Source organism: Bactrocera latifrons, unplaced genomic scaffold (genome assembly GCF_001853355.1).
Source record: "Bactrocera latifrons isolate USDA-ARS-PBARC rearing strain unplaced genomic scaffold, ASM185335v1 scaffold_5, whole genome shotgun sequence".
NCBI classification, from domain to species: Eukaryota; Metazoa; Arthropoda; class Insecta; order Diptera; family Tephritidae; genus Bactrocera; species Bactrocera latifrons.
The window spans coordinates 1,514,337-1,529,013 of NW_017537156.1; the positions used below are offsets into that span (position 1 = coordinate 1,514,337).

The 14,677-nt window shown below is 34.7% G+C and overlaps 6 protein-coding genes across 7 annotated transcripts; 3 read left to right on the forward strand and 3 right to left on the reverse strand.

The window, feature by feature from the left end:
* Positions 1-1,870: 1,870 nt before the first annotated feature.
* LOC108973752 (nuclear speckle splicing regulatory protein 1) lies at positions 1,871-3,355 on the reverse strand. Its single transcript, XM_018941225.1, has 3 exons — positions 3,341-3,355; positions 3,196-3,227; positions 1,871-3,141 (listed from the first exon to the last, which is right to left on the reverse strand). The coding sequence occupies exons 2-3, from the start codon at positions 3,204-3,206 to the stop codon at positions 2,001-2,003; spliced, it is 1,152 nt and encodes a 383-aa protein (XP_018796770.1). The 5' UTR covers positions 3,207-3,227; positions 3,341-3,355; the 3' UTR covers positions 1,871-2,000.
* A 248-nt stretch (positions 3,356-3,603) lies between these two features.
* Positions 3,604-5,832, reverse strand: LOC108973753 (nucleolar complex protein 4 homolog A). Its single transcript, XM_018941226.1, has 6 exons — positions 5,544-5,832; positions 5,343-5,460; positions 4,605-5,258; positions 4,213-4,548; positions 3,962-4,155; positions 3,604-3,895 (listed from the first exon to the last, which is right to left on the reverse strand). Exons 1-6 carry the CDS (start codon positions 5,691-5,693, stop codon positions 3,779-3,781), a joined length of 1,569 nt encoding a protein of 522 aa, XP_018796771.1. The 5' UTR covers positions 5,694-5,832; the 3' UTR covers positions 3,604-3,778.
* A 220-nt stretch (positions 5,833-6,052) lies between these two features.
* LOC108973754 (uncharacterized protein C1orf131) lies at positions 6,053-6,791 on the forward strand. The gene has a single exon (XM_018941227.1). The coding sequence runs from the start codon at positions 6,190-6,192 to the stop codon at positions 6,733-6,735; it is 546 nt and encodes a 181-aa protein (XP_018796772.1). The 5' UTR covers positions 6,053-6,189; the 3' UTR covers positions 6,736-6,791.
* Positions 6,792-6,897: 106 nt separating this feature from the next.
* On the forward strand, positions 6,898-7,361 carry LOC108973737. The gene has a single exon (XM_018941194.1). The coding sequence runs from the start codon at positions 6,981-6,983 to the stop codon at positions 7,281-7,283; it is 303 nt and encodes a 100-aa protein (XP_018796739.1). The 5' UTR covers positions 6,898-6,980; the 3' UTR covers positions 7,284-7,361.
* Positions 7,359-8,545, reverse strand: LOC108973736 (26S proteasome non-ATPase regulatory subunit 8). Its single transcript, XM_018941193.1, has 4 exons — positions 8,340-8,545; positions 8,087-8,262; positions 7,813-8,020; positions 7,359-7,726 (listed from the first exon to the last, which is right to left on the reverse strand). The coding sequence occupies exons 1-4, from the start codon at positions 8,445-8,447 to the stop codon at positions 7,421-7,423; spliced, it is 798 nt and encodes a 265-aa protein (XP_018796738.1). The 5' UTR covers positions 8,448-8,545; the 3' UTR covers positions 7,359-7,420.
* A 48-nt stretch (positions 8,546-8,593) lies between these two features.
* Positions 8,594-13,542, forward strand: LOC108973735. Of its 2 annotated transcripts, none has more exons than XM_018941191.1 (2): positions 8,594-9,329; positions 9,776-13,542. In XM_018941191.1, exon 2 carries the CDS (start codon positions 9,797-9,799, stop codon positions 12,389-12,391), a length of 2,595 nt encoding a protein of 864 aa, XP_018796736.1. In that variant the 5' UTR covers positions 8,594-9,329; positions 9,776-9,796; the 3' UTR covers positions 12,392-13,542. The 2 variants fall into 2 exon arrangements, with proteins under 2 accessions (XP_018796736.1, XP_018796737.1); XM_018941192.1 differs by lacking the exon at positions 8,594-9,329 and adding an exon at positions 9,346-9,453.
* Positions 13,543-14,677: the final 1,135 nt, after the last annotated feature.

The following is a 14,677-nucleotide window of genomic DNA, read 5'->3' on the forward strand; positions in this document are numbered from 1 at the left end:
GGGATTAGGATAGTAGGGACGGATATCGAGGGTACAACAGGCAACTTCAATACGACTAGGTAAAGTATATTTATCAAAAGTTAATAATAAAGCACCAGTAGGTACACGATCACCATTGTTTATCTTGGTAAATTTATGAACATCGGATACTCCTTGATCTTTTAGACCATCAATTATTTCGCCATCAGCAAGCTGACAGATAAATGGAGCGTAAATTGTACCCTTTACTAAGTTCAGAGAGTTGTGAAGAGATATATCAACAGCACCAGCTCCGGGAAGATGTTTGGTTTGTAAAAATTTTGTCAGCGATTTTTTGGTTCTTGACCAAAAGAAGTGGGCTGCCGTCACGAAGCCATGTAATTTTGTTAATGTCTTTGCTTATGGCCTGAATACCTTTATGTACTGCAAAGCAAGAAGTGGATGCAATAGGTTTTCTGGCGCCCTGTGATTTGATTGCGAGGTACTTGGGATCATCCTTCTTAGAAATAGGTAATTCCAGGAAGAATTCCAGCGTTGAATTTTATAGCTTTTCTTATCCCCCAGCCTGTTGGCCCCACGGGGTCATTGCGAAAGAATTTATGTTCTTACCCGATTCAATTGTGGATTTAACTTTATAATGAAAAGTATAAAAAACACGTGGAAAGTGTAACGAATTGAAGCTCAAAATGTCAAAGCTAGGTTAAATTGCGCCTACACCAAGTAACGAGAAGTTATGCAGCGAGTATGTATGTATATGTGCGCTCGGTATGAAAAAATCAACCGTATACAACGACGAACTACGAACGAAAAAGGAAATTTATGTTCCTGCATTCTGTGAAAAGGCGGAGAGTTGACGTCAGTTACTAACTGACTCCAAGCAATATCTTGAAGGTAACAACTCAAATGTCCTTATTTATCATGAAACAGTTCAGACCTCTATTAAGATACTCCATTTCCATCTCCATTTCCAGAACATTAATTAAGTTAGCACAAAGTGAGGGAATTTATGTTGAACACGCAATTGTTATATTATATACATATTATATATTTATTATGTTTTATATTATCATAAAGAAATACTCTGACAATAAAATTAAAGTACAAACCGAAATCGTACCCACTTCTTCTTCAATCGTTCGCTATTGGCGCCAATTCGAGATTCCAAGTTTAGCCTAGGTCATGTCATCGCATAACTCGTACAGCTCCTCGTTCTACCTTGGTATCACCGCAAAACTAAAACGGCTGCGTAAGCTGAAGTTAACCAACACCGAAAGCTTCGTCAGGATCGGGAAGAACCTCTCCGAGCCGTTCGATACCAAGGGAGATTTCAGAAAAGGATACTCCCTGTGGTATGACTTCTTCAATCTATTGCACGGAAAATTAATACGAGCTGCAGAGCTAAATAGAGAAGGTACCTGATTCTAAAAGAGCGTACAGCTGCTGGCGTGCCATTAGCTTTAGACGAAATATCTCCAGTGATCAAACAAACAGCCATCGCAAAATCACTCTTGCTAACAGGTGCTACTTTGGGCTGAGTAGGCAATTGAAAAGTAAAATCCTCTCTCGAGGAGCATAAATCAAACTCTACAAAGCAAAGCTTATATACACAGTTATCCGCAAGAATCTATACGAGCATATCAACGAAAATCTGGCTTCAACGTAACGTAAATATTGAGCTTTTTTAATAACCAGCTGGTTCCCCTGATGTAAGTCCTATTGAGAACATCTGCAAATGACTGATTAGAAAGGATTACGAGGATTATCGTCAATGTAATACAATTTCGTTATTAACCCCAAAAATGTTTTCTCATTACACCAACTCGATGACACAGCAATTCTTTCTGTTTTTCGTAGTGAAATGGCTGTCTTTATAGCAATGAAACATAGCGAGTGTATGTATCTGTATGTAAAAATACATTCTTATTTTAATGCATTCGGAGCTTAATATATTTATTATAGTTAACTTATAAATTTTTAATAATTGATTAGATCGTAACTATTATTTTTTTCACATAATCGGCTTATGCCCTCCTTGCGGCTCGTCGTTCATAATAACGTTGCACGGCCGCCTCATAAACTTCGCCAACAGTACGTTTCTTCCATATCGCACTCTTATCTATTTTAACTTTGGGTTTTACATCGACCAAATCACTTTCGCTTGATACTATTGTGGCAAGTTTCTCAGTTTTAGAATCGCTTTGTACGATCTTTTTGTCAGGTGTTTCTTTCTTTATTGCATCCAAATTTATAGCAGTTTTGGTTGCACTATTGTTCGCCGCTAATCTTTTAGCCTTCTCAACCATTTTAACTCCTACAGCTTCTTTAGAAGTATCTTCATCATCAGATGATGAATCAATACTAAAATCCGAATCTGCATCTATATTATTTGATAAATGCACCTTTTTGCCCTCGTTTTCTGCATTTTCTCTGTCATCCTCTTCCATATCATCAGAAGCTCGACGCTTACGGTACGTTCGTTGTGGTGGTACTTTGCCAGACTTTATTGGTTTATATGCTATATCATCTTCATCACATGCAGATGTAACAACGAGTAGATCCGGTTTTTTAACCTCTTTTGCTGAACCTGTTTTTTGTTCAAACAAATGTCGATAAAATCCATCTAAATCTTTCTGTTTTGTCACATCGCCTATTGCTTCTAGATACTCATCGCGTTTTTCTTGCTCCTGCAGTTTTCTCATCTCTTCCAACTTCTTTCGATAAGTAGAGGTTACAAAACTTTCTTTGCCTTTGAACTCCTCACCCTCCTGTTCACGTTCTTTTTGAACTTGCCTCTCCACCCTCAGTTCGTTTTCCAACTTACGACGTTCAGCGAACTCCATTAAGCGACCAATATATTTGGGCTTCTTCGGTTCTTTGCTTTTAATTTCTTGTTCCTGTTCTCGCTTATTTTCTATTTCGTCATAAAGTTCATCATACTGAAAAACCGTGGGATCTTCCTTTAAGGCCTTCTCTTGCATTGTGCGTGCAATTCGTCGCTCCATCAAACTAGGTCCTTGTAATATACTTGTGCGCGATTTAAATTGTGGTCTGCTTTCATCGTCCGAGGAGCTTTCATCAAATATAGATGGCTTAGATATTGGCCGAGCAGCTTTCGTCGACTCATCTTGTTTCTTTTGTTGTCCAGGAATAATGAGACCATATCTACAAGTAATTAAAGAAATTAGATGCACAATTCTTGATATAACTCCCACTTACTGTTTTGACATTTTGCAATTGCCGAGATTCACCTAGAGATGGTAAAGGTGAAGACATTATCGATATTTATATATGCTGTAAACATCTAATGTCTTGTTATCGAATATCAATTTCTGGCCGAATACATAAAAAATCTATTACTGACATGTAAAAAAGCCTTCGATAAAATTGGAGCTTGGTAAGCTTTCAATCTTTTTATGAACCTTTGCGACCAATTGTACAGCTGAACTTCACTAATTCGAATCATCGCAATTCACAAAAAAATTCGAGTTCTGGAGGGAAATTTTTATGAAATTTGACTTCTGTTGAACACTCGAACTCGCTGAACCTTATACGTACAAGTTTTATTTTGAACAATATTTAGCCATTTTATTACACTTATTATTATTATGTATAAACACAACTAAATTGATTTAAATATACTGACGAATTCTAGTGTATTTAATGTCAAATCCTACAACAAGTTCACAATGTAAAGAAAATTATCTCCTCATCAAAGAAGGCAGCTCCGCTACAGGCTACCACAACCGCAATTTAAAATGCAGCACATCTAAATATATACATATACTTAATTATGTAATATTTAGAATAGTTTCCAGTATTGTTTCACTTTGTCATCATGTGGTAAATATAAAGACTGTGGTCGTTCAAAAGCTAAAGCATACTGTTTGCTCTTTTTAGCGATCTCCTGATCAAAAATCTAAAAACACAAACCAATTTAAAACGTTATCATAATGTTATTCAAATTCATTCAAAATTTACTTACGTCGTCTTCTTTCAATTCTAGTACAGAAGACAAATCCCACTCGGTAGTTGGTAAGGGTTGTGATATAAAACGTGCCGCATTCGCCACTGCTGGAATAGCATGCCTCTGCAAGGATACCACTTCCCATAATGAACTATCTAACGCATTTGACTTTGTTGGATCGCGTTCCTCCATGATGAAGGGGTCGCGCGAAACTAAAAGTTTAAATAAAATATAAACAAAGTAAAACTTTTTAAACAAATCTGGCTTACCTTCAATTGCTGCCTGAGCGCAAATAAGCCGTTTTAAACCGGCATGACGTAATATCAAATTGCCAATAAAATGTAAAATAATTATAGAATCTTGTGGCGGTGCGATTAGACTTAATCGTGCCAGACGTTTAACAAATGCGGCTACTAAATTTTCAGGCAAATGTGTTGAGCTTAAGAAAATGTCCGCCAGATAAAACAGACGTGCCTTAAATTTGGTATGGAAAATTTCTGGTTCAAACATAGAATACAGCTTTTCATAAATATTTGGATACGTAATATTATGCTTCTGTATTAGCGTGAAAATGCCTTGCAGTGCGAGTAAGCTAACGGGACCGCCTAAAATATAAAGGTGATGATATTTGTAACTATCAGAGAATAAAAAATATTTTTACCGCAATCAAGTGAGTCCATTAGAAAATCTGTTAACAATATAGGTTTTTCCAAGTGTGGCAAAACTCGCTCCAACAATATGATAAGCATTTGTCTATGCACAGGCTCCTGTATACCGTCGGTCCATTGCATCAGGCACATCCATACTTTGTTAATACATTTTTTCACTGGCGCGTAGTCAAAACATTCAGGTTGTGAAGATTCTCCGCTGGATTGCGTTATGCACAACAGTTTTTGTTGGTCGTGCAGGTCTTTGGTCACAGGCAAAACATTTATAAGTTCCAAATAATTACATGCAAAAACGTCATTAGCAAAGGCGGCCCGTGTAGCTAGTTGCTGCATTAATTTCCAACTGTAGAACACCACATCCAAATATTCGGAATACTCTTTAAAACGCTGAAGCAGAGTGCTTTGTGATTTTGTTGCTGATACTAACTTCTGTAAAATACTACGTAGACGTTGCTTAGGAAATTTACAAGGTTCATCACATTTATCTAAGGGATGTTTGCCTTCTGCAGCTAATAACTTCATGCTTGATACCAAGGCTTGTGCCGCTTCTGCGGGTTTTTCACTTTCAAAGGAGCTAAGTATTAAACACATTGCTTCCTCGTACCGTTGTCGCAGCCATTCGCGGTATTTGGTCTCTGCACTTTCGTCTGTAGGCACAAAATAAGAATTAAATATCTTTGTAAAATATATACATACAAATGTATAAGTGATTAGTGTATACACGAAATTACCTTTCGGTTTCAGAGGCACACCCGCTATACACATTTCTCGGCGCTTTAAAACTTCTACGAACACAACTTCCAAGGTTAACACAGCAGCAGTAATAGATTGCTTTTCTTTTACGCAATGCTGGACAATAATGTATTTAAATTAATATAAAAAATTCCCAAAATTGTTTAACTATGGCGAAGAGTACATGAAAATATATATACCTGAAAATGTGCAATGATATCCAAAAGATTGTTAGCATTGCGTCGTGAATTAAGGAAATCGTTAGCCTTTGCACGCAACTCCTTTGATATTTGGCTACGTATTGTTCCGGGATTAGCAAGTGTTACGGCTGAACCTACAGCCGTGGCCATTTTACGCTAGTAAGTGTCAACGAATAAAGTAGTTTTATATTTGTGTAATAAAACTTATCTCAGTTTGCGAATTTAATTAAAAAGTAGCTTTAATGTAATAATCTGTACAACAAAATCGAGTTTGATTAGACAAAGTGAGAAAAAAAGTAATAATCACAGATAAAGTAATAATCATAGACAATGTATAGTGGAACAACAATTTCATAAAAATGTGATGCCAATGTTTTTAGTTTTGGGCTTACTTCTTAAAAATACGACGTCTTCTTTAACCTTAAAATTTTTTTTAACACTTAATTATGAATATTTAGGTTAAAGGCTCTCTTTTTTTAATTATTTATCTTGATCTATTTACAGATTTTAAATACTAATTCAGTATCAATGTGTCTTTTATTAACTGGCAACTACAAAATGTGATCAACACGTTTTACCGTGTACTGAGCGAAGAAAACAACAATCACAATACAAAGGTAAACAAACAAGGAGTACATCTGGAAGAATGGACATAGTTTCGGATTTCAAGCCAATTCCAACTCGAGCCGCATTAGCGCTACAACGAAAAAAACAGCCCAATGATTTTCAGGCTATGGTATTTGAAGATCCTGATAAATCAAGCAAAGATGTAAAGGGACACAACAGAAAGTTAGAAAAAGGTGACTCGCAAAAAAATATCTCTAAAGATGAGTCTGAAGAATTCGATATTAAGAGAGCACGCAGTGAAGTTCTTCGTTTTGCCATGAATAATCAACGAATTCCCAAAAACAAAAAGAAAATGGAAATGTTCCACATCATGAAGATGGGAGGGAAGGCACCCAAGAAACCATACAAAAATTACAAGGACTTATTGGATGAACGCAAACGTTTGAAGGATATACGTGAGCAAAGAAAGAAATTCCATCAGTTAGGCAAAAATCAGACCGGGGCGGCGTCTGTTAAGTGTCGAAGTAAAACCAAGTTGGAAAAACAACAAAAGAAACGTGCACCTGTAACAGCAATAGACCAAAATTATGGAGTTGTAAAACCAAAACTAAAGAAAAGAAAATAAATTTGCTACGTTAATGTATATATTTATAATTTTATCTAAGATAATGGATAAATAAATCATAATAAGGTCAAATAATAATATTTATATAGAAATTCATTTCATCGATTTAAAATAACCGATAAAAAATCGAATATTATTTGCATCACTGTGTTTATTCTGTCATTTATCAGCTGTGATTACGTAATTCGTAGGAGCAAAGTGAGATTGTTTTCTAATTTGCAAAAAATTAATAGCAAATATTAAATATGTTCCACCGATCACGTTCATTGAGTACTATTGTACGTCGAGGCTATAACCAGGCAGCACAGGATATGGCTGGAGTAAAACCTCCGAAGGGACCAGGTGGTAGTGATGGTGTTAATACCAATGTCCCAGGACTAAGCAGCAACATCGTCAAACCAGCTTCCGGCCCACTCGGTCCCGGTGCTTCTCCGACTGGTGAATATAAAGTCCCGGAATACTATTCATTCAACCGCTTCAGTTACGCCGAAGCAGAGGTTGAAATGGCCAAATATCGCCTACCACAACCTTCCGCACATAGAAAATAATCAGCAAAATAAATGTGAATAGAACAGTGTGAGAAAAATAACTAATATTAATTATCAAAATAAATAATACAACAATTATAGGAAGTTATTATATTTATCTCCCAGATTAGTACAAACTATTTTAATATTAATTACAATTAAACAATCATTTCTAATTCGCGAGCATAAAAAATAGCTTGCTCTGCCAACTCAACTGATGGTAATACTTCTTTAGGCTTGGCAGTTTTTTCCACAAAATTGTAAACTCCATCAGGCCCCAAATTCCAATTCCGTTTTTGGCCAAATATTTTGACCTCCTCAATAGAATTGAGATTCAAGCGTTTCGCTGCTTCTTTAGCAGATATCTTTTCATAAGATTTTTCTATACAAGCCCCGATTTCATCACGTACGGTGTTAAGTAGAATATCCATGAAGTGGTTATATATTTCCGAAGGTGCTGAACTCTATAAACAGTGAAAAATATGAATTGCATTTAAAAAGTTATGAGTTACATTTACATAAATAAGTATTTATTATTATGGTTGAATACCTTTGCTTGGAAAATTTTATTATAACGTCCTTCCATTATGTACTGCTCCAATGCCAATATAGGGCGAATATATTTGTTATTTTGGATAGTGTCGGCCGATAACAGCTCCAATTCTGTGTGAAATTCGGAAACTCGATTTACAGACAGCAAGTAAAGCAGATTTATTCCCAATAATTTGTACATATTTTCGGACTCTCCAATTTTTTGCCTAAAAATGTACAGTATATTAGTCTTTTTTGTAATAAACCCTTGATTACTTATGATTTATACATACTTGTAATCATAATAATAGCATTTTAGCTGAGACATGTATCTTTCGTATGCCGGTATGTCCTTATTTGCGACGCTGTATTCCACGGCAATTTCGAGAACATCACGAGCTAAAATCATTTCATTTTTGCTTGTTTTTGTATCGCCAGTGGGCAGGAAAGCTAATTTGGTTAGCTCGACCTTATATTATCCATAAAAACAAAGGTGAATTTGCAAAATGTAACAGGCATTGTGAGGTTATATGAGATATAAAATACCTTTAAAACATCCAACAATTGTCCACATTTCTTTAGATTTTGAGGTTTTTTGGACCATTCGGTTTTTAACTCTTTATACAAAGTCTCAATTCCACTCAAATTTGCCATTTTTAAGATTCCTTTCGGATGTGAGAATGATAACTTTATAGAATGATACGCCAAAATTAAGTCAATTGTTTTTCTATCCCTCTTTTTATGTTGTCATTTATGACAGTGTAGAGTTTTTATCCCATCTTTTGAGTTGACATACGTAGTCTCTAAAATCTATTACAATAAATCAATAGGATTTATAATGGGCTTTGTACTCTCGTATGTACCTATACGTCGTAATTCTGTTTATCAAAAAGCTGCTCGATTCTTTTAGAATAAGTTTTGCCTATTCTTTTAAACAATTTGCCACCCATATTGCAGATTAGAATTTGCATCGTTAAAATTAGATGGCCGCCATTTTCTACAAATGCAACTCTCCAACTATTATTCACCGAAAACGGTTGATCTCTTTTGCTCTTACGTAATTCGGGCAAGTAAATGTCAAAAAGGCGCCATTTTTACAGCTCTATGTTATCTCGTTATGTCCCATTCACACACGCCAAGTTCGTAAAGTGAAATTAGTGTTGTGAAAATATCGTTGTGACTGCGTTTCTTTACATCGAAATGTCATATAGCGTTGTTGGTTAACTAATACTACCAATTTAAGAAGAAATATATAATATTTGGAGACGTGCACTTACGTTTCTGTAAAAATAAACTACAAATTAATGAGATATATAGTTGAGTGAGAAATCGCAGAAACTTACGCTACCATTTGGAGGTAGCGTATTGTGTTCGTTGATTTAGAGTGTGCAGTAATAGTCTACATTTTCTCCTATTGGAACTTTATGTTCTCAGTAATAAATAATTTGGTCTTCGCTTTATATTAATGAATAGTTACCATAATTGTTTTTTTGCATTTGATATATATATCTGGACAATTGGCAGCTAAGAATAAAAGTAAGCGTGTAATAAATGCAAATATTTGATGAGATGTGCTATTAGATGTTCTTTCAAACACGCCACGAAGTACAGTAGGGCGAATTGCAAAATATAAACTGTGGCATTTTAATGATGGCCCGAGGTATGTTAAAGCGAAAACAAATTTAGACTTGGAAAGAATTTATTTAAGTTCCCAAAAATATATTGGGTATAGCTTTATATTAGTTTTTGTTCGATTCGCGCCAATATTTGACAATCGGGGGAAAGGTTTAAAGAGTTGCCACACGGCCCTATCGCCCTATCATCATTAGGGGATGAATTGCACAGACTATGTTAATAATAACTTATTTTTGTATTTTTTTTTTTTTAATAAACAGTAGACGTATAGTAGCACATCTATTTCATTCATTAAAAAGTTATAATTTATTAATCAATCAAAATATATTCCATTGTTTGATCATCAGAAAACTACATGTGAAATAAGGATGCGCGTTGATAAAAAAGCTCACGTCGTAGGGGCGAAGAAAACGCGTTCTTGTGTCGTTCGGTTGGAAAAAGTTTCATCACCTCCATTAAAATTAACTAGAAGTAGTGGTGTGACCCCTCGTGGAAACGCTCAACAACACTCTGACGAAAAAAAATTCAAGGGACCACTTAAGAAGCGACCTATTGCAGAAGAAAAAACCACATCAAATTCACCCAGTGTTTCTACTCCAAGTTTAACACAAAATTTAAGCAAAGCCAAAGAAATGAAAGATAAATTTAAAACTCCTTTGAAAGGTCATAAGACCACAACACCAAAACCCGTTGTTCCCGAACTTCCTCCACCTACAATTGCAGCGGGCCGTTCAAGGAGAGCAATAAAACCAAATCCGAAATATGCAAGTGAGGATATGGTTACACCAAAGATCATCAGAAATGTGTCAGCGCTTGCAGGAACATCAGTAAAAAGGCCAACAATTGTTCCAGAGAAACAAAGGAAAAAGTCCACAAGTAGTTCGGATGATTTTTTCAATAAAGATTCCAGCGACGAATTGGGTGCCAACGATTTCGATGATGAGGAAGTAGATAAGCTCTACAAAGAAATAGAAAAAGAAAGTGATTCCGATTTCTCAGACGAACCTAAAGTTGTAGAAACACCTGTAAAAAAGCGGGGGCGACCACGAAAAAATATACAACCAGCTCCTACAAGTACTCCCGCAACTCCTCGGCCTACGCCTGCACCTGTATTTAAATCACATTCATCACAACTTCAATTATTACGAAAGACATATGCAGCAAGTTTAAATAGGTCAATTGAAACTTCGGTTGGGATTAAGCGTAAGCACAATGAATCTATGACTGCAGGTAGTAGCAGTGATAATGATAATGAATCTGCTGGTATTGCTCGAAAGCGCATATTGTTAACAAAATCTTTAATGGTTCGAGAGAGTAAAACTCCAAGTTCCAATGACCTAGGTATGATTGTAAGGAAGGGCAATCAAACACTCAATGGGAACAAAATTGTGAAAATGAAAAGTGATGCATTGGAAAATGAACAAGTCAAACGCAATTCAACAATTATAGAAAAACGTACACTTATTGATGGTGATAATGTACCAATTAAATTGCAGCAAAGTAAATATCTACAGAATATGCGTAATATCAATAATAGTACTGCGTCAACACCATCAACAACACGTACTTTAATAACATCAACTAACAAGACACAAAATGCAAGAATAATGGCAGTGGAAAAACGTCGCAGTGCTTCTCCCGCTCCTCCAAAAATTACAAAATCCCCTAAGGAAGAGAAAACAGAAGAAAGTGGTGAAAACAAACTGACGGATTCACCTCCATCTAATAATGATGATTTCGAAACTATGCCAACTTTTACCATTGTCAACATCAATGACATAATTAACAAAAAAGGTGATGTGCTAATATCAAAGGCTGGTAAACCACAAAAACCTGAAGAAGGTATAAATGCAGAGCATGAGACACCGGAACCAGCTAAAGTAAATGAATATAAACTTGGTCCTGGACGTCGTAAAGGTTTGCTTGCCGAAAAAACCAGCGATCCCAATCGTTCGAAAAGTCCGTTGACCACAACAAAAAAACCAACGCAGAAAATTCTCAATCATACATTACTTAAAAGAACATCGGTGAATACTTCCGGTCTACGCAATAAAGCGCATTCAAATACTACATCAGATAGACCAGCTCCACGTATACTCAACTCTATGGTAGCGAAGAAAACACAACCGGTTAAGCCGATGATAGCAAATTTCGAGGATTCGGCAGACGATGAAATTTATCCGCTTTCTCTTGATGGCGATGAGGAAGATGACGATGATGATGAGGAGGAAGATGCAAATGAGACTGTGGACCCAGATGAGGATTTCGATGATCCAGATGAATCATTTGAGGTTGGTAAAAATAAACTTCCTGCCAGCACACCATACCAACAAAAGAAAACTGCGCCGTCGTTGAAGGAAAACTCACAAGCAGCCCTGAATCGACAACCAGCTAAAAATATTGTGCAACGTAAAATCTCACCGGAAAAAGTTGTGATCTCTCGTCAAGGTGATAAAATAATTAAGAAAATTACTTGTTTTGAAACATGGTATGTCATCATACCCGAAGAAGTGACGCCGAAAGTCGCTAGAAATATACTGGATATACCTCTTATTAAGCTAGCCAACGTGGCTGCTCAGATTAACTTACCATCTGAGAATTGGAAGAGTAAAGTGACGTTACACGAATTGTCACCATCAATGCTAGCGAAAACAAATATGATCACATATACTGGCGATCTAAAAGAGTACAATATCTCGGAAAGCGATCGTGGTCGATACCAGCCTTCGTGCGTAATGTTTCGACGCTCAGTTAATGATCGTACGAAATCGCGACTTCCTTACGATAGAGCTGTCATATTCAAAAACAAAACATTCTTTACAAACATCGAGGGCAAAAATGTCAAAATGGTTGGAGCACCCAGCACAATCAATACACACAAGGATGTCGAAATATTGCTTCAGATTGTGGACACGTTAACACTGCAAAGCTCGCTCGTTGAGCCGACAAATACAATGCAATAGGCAATGTTGCCAAACATTTATGGCACAAACAAAAAATCATTACAACTATTTTATGTACGTCGAGGACCACATTATAACTATATACATACTTTAGTTCGATATAAATATTTTTTAAATTTAAGTTATAAACCAAAATAGCTTAAATTGCAAGACTCGGTAAGAGTTTTCAAATTGATTAATCGAAAAACTGTAATTGAATTACTTAGGCATGTAATATTAAACAATCACTTGAGTGCACAGTTTTTATTAATATCGTTGCAAAATCATTGTACATTGTAATACCTTCTTAAGCGGATATCAGAATAACATTTAATTGCTTACAACAGTAGGGATCAAATAATTTGCAGCGGTATATATTATATAGTATATGAATTTGTGTATGTATAAACTATAACTTGCATAGGATTATAGTAAACTCTGGATCCATATTTATAAAAATTTATTAAAAAGTTCAACAAGTTCGTTGAACTTTTCAATTACAGAACACTAGTGCGTAGGTGTTGAAAATCAAATACTTCACAATGAACTTGACTTACTTCATTTAAAAAGAATTTTTTTTGCCAAGAAGAGAAGTTAAAATATAACGATGTATACATAGATATGTGTAATTATTACATAGTACATTTGTAAAGTCTTTCAGTAGTAGTAAAAAAAGAAAACATCTCACATTTGTTAACATAATTATGGTTATTTTTAGTTACGTAACGATTAAGTATTTTATTATAGCCATTAATAGCCAACTTAAATCTAATTTATAAATTTCTACACGGAAAAAATCAAGCGGTTGGTATAATAAACCAATTTTTTACGTTTATATAAAAGTTTTACTTTGATGCCTATAAATCGCTTGGAATAGAGAAGGAGAGGGGGGTGAAGTATGAAGTGTTTGTTTTTTTAACTACTGCTGAACTTGTTTTAATTCATTAACAATGCAAATTTTCCGAAAAGGCCATACCTATTTCACAACAATTGTTTAAATTGGAAATATCAATTTATAAAAATATTAGATATGTGGTACATGTATCAAATTCGGTATATCTGAAGTGATTAGAGACCCCTTAAAGGACCAGTTTTGTTTTTCTTTCATCTATTAAATACCCATAATATGTAATTGCTTTACTTTGCTAATAAAGAATATATGAGTAAAAACATTGTTTTTCTTTTGCATTTACGAAGTGGCAACGCTTTCTACTGTTTTCGCCGGGGTGGCAACGCCAAAGGAGTGCGTTCGGCGACAGAGTGGTATATATATTTGGGTTTGATTCAAATATCGGTTCACTATATACCTGTAGGCGATATGAAACACTCTATTGCAGGGATTTGAACATTCTAGTAGAGCTTTATGGAGTTATTAGGTCGTCCTACAAGACTAGTGTCTCATACATCTCATGGTAAATTTGAAATTTCCAGAAGTTTATTAGCATAATACCGATATGATATAAAATATTTACTTCCTCAGAATTGCGTACATGTCTTAATTATTATTTAATTTCAATTTGTTTTTTTAATAAAAAAATATATTAAAAATAGAAAAAAGTAATATGATTAACACTGTGTGTTTTGCTTAACACTCTTTATAATCATCATTTTTAATTGTTATATTTTAGTATTAGTACAGTTTCGAAAATACTTATTGGACAAATATGACTTTAAGAATTATATAAAATTAATTTTTATTGAAATATATATAAATAAATATATATATATTGTCAGACCCAGGGGCTTAGCCATTATTTAGCGTTTACCAATACTGGTTTTACAAATAAGGATTCGTTTTTGGAAATTTTAATTATGAAAGGATAACTTACAATATAGCACGAATTATTCCTAATTTTATACTAGTATATATTTTTATATATTTCTTCAATTAAAATGCCATTGGGCGTGGTCTTATTGTATTAATTCAACTAATGGAATGGTGTTTTTAGATTAGCAGAACTTTGTAAGTAGTTTGTGCCGGATAATTTTACAGTAATATCATATCAACTCGCAATTTGCTAGTCATTGAATTATAAGTCCGCTTTTTATTATATTTTACCATTCCACGTAATTTTTTTGCTCACATTTTGTTTCTACCGAGATCCTGCTTAGAATATTTAAATCAACGGTATGTGAGATACATTCTATTACTTTCTGTAAAACGATTTGTACAATTTTTTTTATTCTACTTGATTTTTCCGCATTTATAGGCGAAAACATAAACTTTTAAACAGTTATAAAAAATTACAATAAAAACAAAAAACATATTTAAGACTTTTAATTTAAAATATAAATATTAATAAATTC